The 11,419-nt window shown below is 37.4% G+C and overlaps 1 protein-coding gene across 2 annotated transcripts in view; it reads right to left on the bottom strand.

Moving 5' to 3' along the window:
• The window catches only part of LOC129791030 (E3 ubiquitin-protein ligase TRIM9), a 35,884-nt gene continuing 24,465 nt past the window's right edge, over positions 1-11,419 (bottom strand). The window contains exons 2-10 of one of the 2 annotated variants that reach the window (XM_055828927.1): positions 5,053-5,148; positions 4,746-4,877; positions 4,460-4,561; positions 4,152-4,311; positions 4,014-4,046; positions 2,811-2,950; positions 2,610-2,748; positions 1,358-1,591; positions 1-1,024 (exon numbers count right to left, since the gene is read on the bottom strand). In XM_055828927.1, the coding sequence (XP_055684902.1) occupies positions 732-1,024; positions 1,358-1,591; positions 2,610-2,748; positions 2,811-2,950; positions 4,014-4,046; positions 4,152-4,311; positions 4,460-4,561; positions 4,746-4,877; positions 5,053-5,148 (1,329 nt within the window). In that variant the 3' untranslated portion in view covers positions 1-731. The remainder of the gene's footprint in view (positions 1,025-1,357; positions 1,592-2,609; positions 2,749-2,810; positions 2,951-4,013; positions 4,047-4,151; positions 4,312-4,459; positions 4,562-4,745; positions 4,878-5,052; positions 5,149-11,419) is intronic. The other variant, XM_055828928.1, reaches the window with a different exon arrangement.

Raw genomic sequence — 11,419 nt, forward strand, 5'->3', positions numbered from 1 at the left:
TTTTTTTTATAATTGAATTGTTTATTGTTATTTAATATATTATACATTTACATAATTACGCATTATATATATTTCTGTTAGTAATATTGTTAATTTAATTTAAATAGGATATTTCTACGTAATATATAATTTTTAAATATTTAAAAATTTGTACAAAACAATTCAAAATGATCAAAAACCATTCTGTTTTTTTTTTTTCGAATAATCTTTCCTCAATTTTTTTTCCTTGAAGAAAATAATCCACGGAATGAAGAATAACGCGATGATTTATTTTATGAACACCTTTCATTTTTTTTTTCTTAGAACACATTCCTCTATGAATATTTTTTGCTGAGTTTACACAAACTTGTGACATTTACTATGCTTTTTTTCTCGTTAATATTTTCTCGTCTATTGAATATTTCTGCTTCATCTATGCAGTAATTTTGATTTTCAAGTCGATAACCTCTGAGGAGGGGCACGAAATTGCTATGTTGGGATGTCTTTACGGGTATTTACACGCTGTTGATTGAATTTGACATAATTTCCCCCCAATTTGCTGTGAGGAAATTCACCTTCGAGCCCTCTCCAAAGGGTGCGCGCTGCTACTAAAATGCTGTCTCGGAGATATGTTGGGGGAATGAGAGAGGAGTGCAGATAAATTCGTTTTGTGTTTTTGTGTTTGTTTTTTGGGAGCATGGAAAAATGTAAAAATTACATGTCTTGCACAACATCTCAAAGGTGCTGCGGATTTAGTGGTGATAATCCATTTGTGGAGCATCAATGGCAGTGTGGAGGGTGAGCGTGACACCACGATTGACACTAACGGCAGGATAGAAGACGCCATAGAGATCACGGAAAGCCACCGAACCCTGAGGCATTTCGTTAACCAGGAAGCTCAAGACATGCCGTTCCAGATCGAGGAGCACACCGACAGTGCTTCCCGTGGAGATTCCACCCTCAACCCGCCTTTCGTGCACAGAATTGTGCTGGAACCACGAACGCTGCCTGTCGATGTACATTGCGAATCCTTTGTCGTCCTTGCCTAACCCACAGAGGAATTCAATTTAATTTATGAGTATTTTGGAAAAAAAATTGATAAAGTGCAAATTTGAATTCAAATTCACAGAAAAATGTTATATAGAAAAGTTAAATCATTTTCATTTTCCTCCATAAACTCCAGTGCGAGGGAGGACTTAATAAAAATAATTAAACTTGTCTCGTCTGACCTTTCACATCTCGCCCAATAAAGTAAAGAGGGAACTTTTTGATGAAACCACTAAATTTGAGACTTTTTTCCCCGGAACCCCCCACATAACATTTGTTCACAAATTGGAAATGCCACTGAAAGAGCTGCAACAGCAACAAAAAAACTCACCTAACATTTTGTCTCTGGCCACATCGATGCGAGCCACCCCAAATGCCGGATCCGTGTCTGCAGTGTACTTGTCGACGGTGAACTCCCAATAGTGGATCCCACGGGAGAAGCCAACTGATCCAAGGGCCACCCGGTGCTCCCATCCATCGGCCGACACAGTGGCGTTGTCGTTGGTGAAATTCAACCCAGAGCACGGGCCACCACTCAATTGGGTGTCGAACGTGAACCAGGCAACTGGCGAATGGAGGACATGGAGAAGAAATGCAAGTTAATGGCATCTGTGACGATTCATTTGCTATCCATATAATGGGGAGGGCTTTTTGTGCTGATACTGATTCCAAATGGGGGGTGGTGGGTGCGCTTTGCCTCGTTCATTTCAAAGCAAGAGAGGCGAAAGTAAAAGATTGAAGTCAAGGGGAAGGTATCTGTTGAATTTTTTGGAAGAAATTTTGAATTCTAATTCATTTTAAAAAAATATTTTCAATTTTCACCGAAACATAATGAATGTCGCGTTTTCCATAAAACCAAATGATTTATTTGAAACTATATAGCATAATTTTCCAATCAGAATTTTCCCCCTATATTGAATTTATTTCCTCAATTTACTTTAACCGTACTTTACCGAGTACGTTTGTTCTTTCGAGTTTTTTATCCTTCTGGTTTTTTCCCAAATGTGGAGCTTTTTCCTTGCAGAAAGTGGCATATTGATTAATTTTCAGAGTGAATTGTGGACCAGTTTAATGAGGCACTGAATAACGTATCATGTAATCACATTTCAAGTACCTTAAACCTACCCTCTTGAGTGCTCATAAGGAAAAAAAAAGGAAAATTTGCGAGAAAATTCACGTATCCATGAAGAAAGTCATTTATCATACTCTTCCTCATTTTGGCACAACTTTATTCACGAGGATAAGAACCAACCCTCGCGATTTTGCGTTCACTCCCGCACCATTTGAGGGCTCATTATGGGTTTAATCTTCGTAAAAATTTGATTTTTGGCGCGGTGTTTGGGTTCACTGGATAAATTGACTGGAAGGAAAAATGTCGAAGAATATTGCGTAATGGGGGTGGAGTAACTTTTTTTTTGTGTGAAGGTGAGGGTTTATCAGGGTGGCGCGTACGAGGTTAAATTTAATCAAGGGCGTGGAGATACAGGAGCACCTTTTAAATTAACATGGAATGGGTTGATGTACGGGGGGGGGGGGGGGGGGTAGGGGATAAAGGGCTAGTCGAAAATTAAATAAATAATCACCCTCGGCAGTCTGGAGTCCAATTAGTTCCGAATACTCCCCTTCGCCGGTGCTGTTGAACGCTTTCACACGTGCATTATACATGGAATTAAAGTGGAGGCCGTCCACAGTGCAAATGGTCTCTTTGCCGCAGTAAACTTCCTGTAAATTATTGATTTGATTAAACATTGCGACACAAATTACTCACACTCGCTGGCAATTACGCGAAAATCTCCACCATTCCCATCATCCATCTCCAGGACGTATCCCTCGACAAATGAGTGATTTGGTGCCTGCCACGCTACCGTTACTGAATTATTCTCCGCTGAACAGTCTTCCGGGATTATGGTGGGTGCCAATGGGGCTGCAAGAGGAACACACCGGATGGGGGGTAAATGGCCAAGTGTAATGAGAATTCATCTGTTGGGCATGATGGGGTTCACGCGCAGAGATTGAAAACCACCCCCAAAATTGACCCCGCGTGAATGAAATTAGTTGATATTTATCATGGGATTATCCCTTAATCCTGAGCTTTAAATTCAAAACTTTTAAACGAAATATGTCCATCATTGAGTAACGACCCAATTTAAAATACACCAAATAGAAATATTTTGTAATATTTATCAGAAATATTTGTAGGGGAGAATGGCTATTCATCTGACCTTTTCTATATTATTAACTTTTTGTCTGCATTTTATTTTACAAAAGAGAATTTTTTAACTCTTCTCTCAAAATCGACTTTATGTCTCACATAGGTAACGTAAATTTAACGTATTTTCATCTTACAAAAATTATTAAATTTCATTAATTTCTGAAAAATTAAAGATTTCACGCCTGAACCATCATTCAATGGTCCTTAGAGGATTTAAGTTCTCATAGGACATTTTCGTCGTCAATGTGAATCATTTTGAAGTATCAAATGAGGTAAGATTTTGTAGTAATGCAAAACATGATGCCCTATTTCAAAACCCAAACTTTTTGTGTCCCATATTAGACTACCATTCCCTAAAGTATAATCCAGCCTAATCAATAAACCAATTTTAATCAAAATATTTATTTTGTGGATTTTCTGTAATTCAAATCCTAAAATTTGATAGATTTATAACCCTTTTATGTATTCCTACAAAAATGAGAGTTAAATAAAATGTGACAACTGAATTAAAGGAATTAAAAAGAATCACATCTAAAATCTCAACCTGGCACAATGCCGAATTCTTTTCTTCTTGAGTTTTTTTCTCAATACACGTATTTTATTCTTTTCTTTTTCACTTTCAATGAAGCAATTTCTTTCAGTGTGCTGTTCTTGCATAATATAGCCTATTATCTCCACACATTTTGTGGTTTATTTATCGAATATTCAAATGAGGTCAATTTTTGTGAGTGCTCAATAGCTGTCGTGGTAAGATTATAAAAGTGATGATGATCACCTGCTGGTATTCTTTCCTCACCATCTTTTGATGCTGCTTGCAAACATTTCGTGACAAAAGGGGATTGAATGAGAAAAAAACGTTCAAATGGCTTTGGGGGGCCAGGAGGAAGAGATTTGGGTGGGTATATAAACTTACGTTTCATCTGAATGAAGTTGAGATTGTCAATGGCGCGCAGGAGTGGCGTGTCATCTAGTGTTAAATCCACAATAGGTGAAACACGAGGAGCTGCATTTGTCACCTCTTGGTGCCACGTAACGTCCGTATTGGCAACACGATGGATCAGCATCGTTCCCACCTGAATATTTTCCAACCATGCGACACCGGAGGTGAAATAAAGAAAACGGAAACGTTTTGATTGAAAATTTACAAGGTACACACAAGGACCCTTCGTAGAATCTGCTGTTAGGTGTTATACACACAGGTTTGGATAGAAGCGAACATACCTGCAGAAATGCTGCACTATCAGTCTCTTTGAGTGCTTCTATACAGAACTGAATTAATCCTGTTGTTTGTTGCAATTTCCCCGTACAGCTTGTTTGTTGCTCCTAAAGCATTGGCACACATGAAAAAAAAAAGATGGGGATAAAATTTACAAAATTTTCCATGTTAGCTTTCCCTCCAAGCTTCTCACACAAGTCGCAAAGGAAAAACTTTGTGCAGATAGTGTGGAGGATTTTGGATTAATTTAGAGACGCCCCCATGCCTACTTATAAAGGGATTTAAACTTACTTTAAGTATCCGTAGCTTAGTGTCTTTATCCCGCCTGATTGCTTCCAAGAGATACTCTCTCCGGTCATGAATTGCCTGGATTAGTGCTTCACATTGTGCTGCTACCAATCTCTCGAATTCAATGCAAGAATCCTGCAAAAGACACACACACATACTCCATCAACTTTCTTGGGCCTCCAAAAAGACGCTCCAACGCGTCCTTTGGGGACAAATCCCACATCGATCCTATTTTATTCCCTTTTTATTGCACATCCTTAGTCATTATTATATTTTGTTGCATCAACATAAAAAAAAACGAGAGACTTACAGTCACTTTGTCACTCATCCCTTTCAGTCGCTGTATGAACTCTGTCGTTGATCTGGCTTTTTCCGACAATTGTTGCAGATTGTGCGATAGTTCCGTCTGTGGAGGAAAAAAAAGAGATTTTTCTTATAGATGGCAAAGACGCAAACAAGGCAGCTTCTTAGTTTTATGACTCAAATAAGAAATTTTTTTTAGCTCAAAGTGAGATAAGTTTTATGTTGGTTTTGGGCATAAAGAAAGTTTCCAAGGGCAAAATTATTTGTCGCAGAAGAAGCTTTTAATTTTGCATAAAGAAAACATTGCAAAAAAATGAAAATCTTTTTTTCTTATTATTACGTTTTTTTGTTTGTTAATTTTAAAATTTTAAATCATGAAAACATTGTTCTTTAACAGAAAGTATTTTCAAATATGTATACTCCAAGAGTTCATAGTACATTACTAAGCGTCTATCGTATGAAAAAAATATATACTCAACTTTCCCACTCTTCTCATATACACGCATCATAAATCAGTCGTAATTTTTCAGGGTGAATAGACTACAATTTCTCCGTTGATTATGCTACAGAAATATTAATTTCCTTAACAGCTACAGGCGCCTTGTATAAAATTTCAGTTAATATGGCCAACAATAAAATTTCCATTGTGTCCAGGAGCTGTATTTCAGTGAAATACATATTTTGCTTGGCATGCCTATAAATTTTCGTCGCTATTACACCTCGGGGTGATAATGAGCAAATCGTCTAAAGTGGGATGCCCAAAGGTGATTCATGTAGTTCGTGGTAGTCTCACGAGATACCACCCGCCAGTTCACAAATGATGAAGACAATGACTACAAAGCGTAGGCCATGTGTCTCTCATGTGGGGCGGGGATCAGGCACGCCACATTTAGCACCCAAACATCGGCCACATGAAGTTCAAACTGAATGTGACAAATCTCAGGGTGGCTCCCATGAACAAACCCCCAATGACACCCCTCGTCATTTACATCACTCACCCCCGGGGGTTGGTGCATTTCACTGTGTTGGAGAATAATTTTGTATTGGCTGTTTTGCTCCTGTTGTAATACCATGAGGGGCGCAATGCAACACAATCGGCTTGGATGGTGTTTTGTCAGGACAGCGGACTGTGGAATCGATGCAATTAACACGCAATATTTAGCAAAGGTGCTTTGTGGTTTTGCAAATTCAATCACCTTAATGTTGGTGGTGAAGAGAAATTAATTTCCTCATGTCCAAGTACATATAGAATTTGTTCTCAAATTTCCTCATAAAATGGAATGATTGAAGCTTGTTCTTTGTGTTAATTAGCACGGAATTCAATGAAAATTTTAAGTTTATTTCATATTACAAAGTGTCTCGCCTTGGAGACACATATAAGTTATTCTTCGTCTTAGTGATTTTGACTTTAATTGCAATTTGCAAGGCATGTTGTTAGATCAATTGCTTGTCTGCCAAGACATCATGCAGTTGAATCACTCAATCATGGGCACAATAATTGATATTTGATTAAAATAAATCGTTCCAATCGTTCACATTGTCAAAGTGACGAGGATACAATGTTTTATTACCAAAATCACTCTGTATACGAAGCTTTTTAGTATAGAAAGTTTGAGTTCTTCCTCATTTAAATAATTTATTTTCCTTTGCACATTTTTTTGACAAAGAACATAAAAATTAATCAATTTTGCTGAAGAATTTGAATAGGAATGACGAGAATTTCATGATAAATCGAATCGAGGTTGTATTAATCTTGGTATATTAGTAAGAAATATCCATAAGAAGCTTCTACTACAGTGTTTCCCTATGCAATGACGAGAGATTTCTTCTGCGAGAAAGTATTTAATCAATTTAATCTGTCACCCTATGAGGACGATTTATCATTTTAATTTCAACTCAATTCCTCTACATCCAATGCACTGAGATTTATATAATGGTGGGTGGCGGAAGGCTGCGCGAAACTTGCAGGCGCGTTCAGGAGAAAAATGAAGCTCATCGTTCATCTAACTTTTTTTATCTTCACCCCACCAAGTCCGCCCAATCCGCACACACATACCAGATAATAAATGGTTAATTGACAGGCCAACAGGAATAATATAATCCATTCACATTTATAAAATGGAATTTGCCACCCGTCGTCACGGCCTGTGGCACAATTTCCTGCCAATTTTGCGTCTCGATTCTCAAAATATCCGCCAAAATGTGCGCAGCTTGATGGATAAACATCAGGAAATGACACTCTGGCGCCCACCGAATCAATAATTATATACCAAAAACTTTTGTATACGCAATTTTCAACACATTTTCCTAATGCCGTGGGGAGTTTTTGTTTAACTTAAACGAATTAACGTGTAATTGGCTCATTGTTTCTTCCCTTCAAAGTGAGATTTCTCTCTGATTCATTGACAACATCCACGCCACGTCATAGCCCCTAAAGCTTCCGACTGAATTATTTTCCCCTCCAGAATGATTAATGATTTTAAGGATCAAAGAGTACAGGAGGTCTTCTTTATGACCTTTGAGTTTACTTTGTGTGTATTTTGTATTGATCTCTATATCTGTGTTATCATAAGGATATTAAAGCAAGAGCTTTAAGTAAAAAAAGCTCCTAAAAGGATACATTTTTGTCCAAACTTAAATTAAATCCTAAAAGTTTATGAAGAACTTAATTCCATTTTACTAAAAAACTTAATTTCTCTCTCAAGTATTTTATTCTGGGTTGTAAAACTTTTCATTTTCATCCTCTACGCGATTAACCCAATTCCTTTGCGCCACTTTTATAACACAATAATCCCAAGTTCATTGCTCCCTGTAAGAAAGCTCTTTAATGCTAATTAGCTTTCTCAAGTGACCTCCTAAAGTTTTCTCTAGAGAATTCCTCAAAATCCCAAGAATAGCTATTTTGCCATGATGATGCCACATAATTACAAAACTGCGTCATTTCATTTTTGGAATCCTTCTCGTATATATCCTTGCGAAACCACCCCCACAATCTCCCACGTAATTGAAAGTGGTGCAGATAAATTTTAAACAATTTGGTAAGTGTCTGAAGCAATTCAATTACTATCTAATTTCCCCACGAAACTTTGTCTTGACTCACATTGATTGCAAAATGTGCTTGAATTCGTTGTGGAAATTGCTGCATAATTTCAATCCCAACCACTTATTGAAATGAGGAATTACGTGAAAGAGGATCCACGAAGTGTTGAAACACTCTCACCGGGCGGCGGTGGAAAAAGCAATTGTGCACTATTTTGTGTGAATTTTTTTCCCGTCCGTCTGGCTGTTACCTGGCTAACACGGAATTAATTCACACAAAGTGAGAGTCGAGTGTTGGGCAAGAGGAAGAAAGTAATTTCCACGGTTATTGATTTACAACTTTTCCCTCGGGCACTCATTTTCCCTCCACTTTCAATGAATTCAGTATCCCAGGAACGGGGGGAAAATTGATGTTTTAGTATTCCATAGGCATTCAGCAGTTTCTTTTTTCACGTTTTCACAACCCATCCACGCGCGTGGGGTACGGGGGGGGGGGGGTGGGATGAATAAAGTCTGAAGTTTCCCTTCCCAACCACCCCTTTTGCATCTCCTTTCTCACCATTTTAACGGAATAAGGACATAAAAGCCCGAATTGAGTTGGGTTGTGTGTCGGAGCTGTGAGAGTGGAAAATTCTGGGCTTCCGGAGACGCGTCTGGCATGTTTAATATATGGAGACTTTTTAAATAAAGTGGAAATTGTCACTTAATATAAAATCTGCAGGCGAAGGCGCCCGTTGCATACGTCTGGACACTTTTCTATAAAGCAAGAGGGATGAGGGGTGTCACAGTGATAAAGAGGCGATATAAAATATCATCCGGTTTAGAGTATATGGATTTCTTTTTTAAGGCTTAAAGAGATATAGAGTAGCATAGAATGGCGGACATAATGTGGGTGGTAGCACACTATAAAAGGAAGGTTTTAAAGTTTTGTTATTAATGCGTCTAAATAACATAAAAATGATCCTTAAATTCATCATAAGCATGATGTTTTCTTTCTCCAAATATTTCAGGAAATAACTGATTTTCTTACCATTTTTGACTAGAACGATATTTTCCCAGAAGTTTTAATATAAAAATCCACAAAATCAGAGTTAAAAATCATATAAAAACTTTTTTCCTAATACTTATTCTTCCTGTACATAGATCTGATATCATTCTGTTTAGAACTCTAGTTTTCTTTAACATCCCTTCAATGCCAAAAGAGAAGATGAACCATGGAACAAATAATCCATCATTTTTCCTACTAAAGCTACGATATTCAACCTTATCTGAGAATTTGCAATATTGTAAAATTTTATTTGTAACTTTTGCCTTTCACTGAAACTTCTCGTAAACCGATTTCTGCCTTTATGCTTTTCTCCACCCATCTTTCACTTATACAAAAATATTTCTCTGTGGTGTATATCAACCCTAAGGATGAGATTTTTGGCGATAGGATCGATTATTTATTCCAACACCCCAGCCTCCAATGCAAAGTCTGGCCGGAAAAATCTCAGCGCGTTTTTCTTCATTTTCATCTCTCACACCCACGAATGATGGAGCAGTATATCACATTTATCTGAATCTCGCCAGAAATGTAATAATAAATAATAAAAAGTATTCAAGATGCTTTTTGCCCACATCCCCGGAAAGCAACCCGGACTCCCTCCCATGCGAGAAGTCAATGGGAAGTAGCGAAAAAAGGGAAGCAATGCGGTGCTTTCTCCTTTTTCGCCTGTGAGATTTCTAACTATAAATTATTCAGAGGGAATCTCCATATAATTCGAGTATGGGGGAAAATTTCACTATCTCACTCCTCCTAAATGTATAGAATGTGACAAAATAATCCTTTCCCGTCTTATCTTCATCAAGACATGCTCCTTCACTATACAACCATATAGCCCCGCTGATCCCTTCCTTCGTAGAAACATCAAATGGTGACGCACACGAAAAGAAAGCCAAAAGCAGAGGACAAGAAATCACGATTGTATCTTTCTTTTGCTCATTTCCTCATCTTCACAGCATTGACCGTGTTCCCCAATCTCCTGGGAAAGCCCGTTTGGATGTGGCAAACACATTTTGTCCCCATTGCTGTGGCTTTTTTCCCCGGAAGAAAACACTGGCTAAACATTGAACTATTTGGGGGAGTCTTTTTGTTGGAATTTCAGGGGGATGGAATTAAATGTGATAAACTTGCAAGAATTGTGATTTGGCATCACAGGAGAAAGGTTGAGTGAGAGCATCGAAGGGGTAGTCATAAAAAATTAAAAATGCTTTCTAGAGTTTTTCAAGAGATGAATAACTTAGATGAAATTTAATATTCATCCCGGTGCCTTTGAGCTTTTCAACACAGCAACGGATTTTTCACAATGCGAAAAACGATAAATTTTTCAACAAACAATAAAGGTTTTCCTTTTGCAATAATCAAAAATTTAAAGAGATTTGGGGAGACCGGGGTTAAAAAAGTCACTTAAGGGTTTAGAAAAAGCTCAAAATATCATACTTCCCAAGCAGATAAAGCGAAATGTATAATGTATATAGCTTATTTCTTTAGGAAATTTACTGCCCTATAACTCTTTCTCAGATCATTTTGTTCTATCTAGCTAGGAAATATGATATTTTAGGCTTTTTCCAAACCTTTAAGTGACTTTATTAGCCCCGCCCTCCCCTAAGTTTTAAAAATGTTCCTTAATATTTTCATAAACATTAAATGAAAATTTTATATGTAAAAGAAAATGAAAATCGTCTGAGACTTTAAGTAGTTTTTTTAACTATATATTTCGTCCCTAAAACGAAGCATTAATAAAGTATGAGAAGAAAGACTTCAAACCAACAGCTACGTCGTATTTCTGTTCTTTTGAATGTTTAATCCACCTTCATCAGGTCTCGAATATTTATGTAAATTCATTATGAATTTATCGGACTTGTTTAATTTTTATTTCTTGAAAACATTTTGATTTTTTTATTGATTAAAAAATTGTGGACTATAATATGCAAATAACATATAAATAATACCTACTGAGTACCCCTTTACCGCAAAAGGATAAGAGGACGACAGAAGGACAACACAGCGGTCATAAAGTCCTTGATTTGCTTCCTAGCTTTTCCTTTATCCCACCATTTTACCACATTTGGTGTGCTTTAAGGAATACCAAATAAATTCCTAATTACATTCAATCTGTCACATTTTCTTTCCACCCACTGCTTCCGTCTTCCTCTCAGTCGATCGAGACGAGGAGCACATCTTTATTCATGCATCCCATGATGTGGGTGCGAAAGAGCACGGGCTTTGAATGATTTTTGTGTGGAAATAAAGGCGGAATCTCGGGGGGTTTTCTCGTGTGTATGTATATTGC

Source organism: Lutzomyia longipalpis, chromosome 2, assembly GCF_024334085.1.
Source record: "Lutzomyia longipalpis isolate SR_M1_2022 chromosome 2, ASM2433408v1".
NCBI classification, from domain to species: domain Eukaryota; kingdom Metazoa; phylum Arthropoda; class Insecta; order Diptera; family Psychodidae; genus Lutzomyia; species Lutzomyia longipalpis.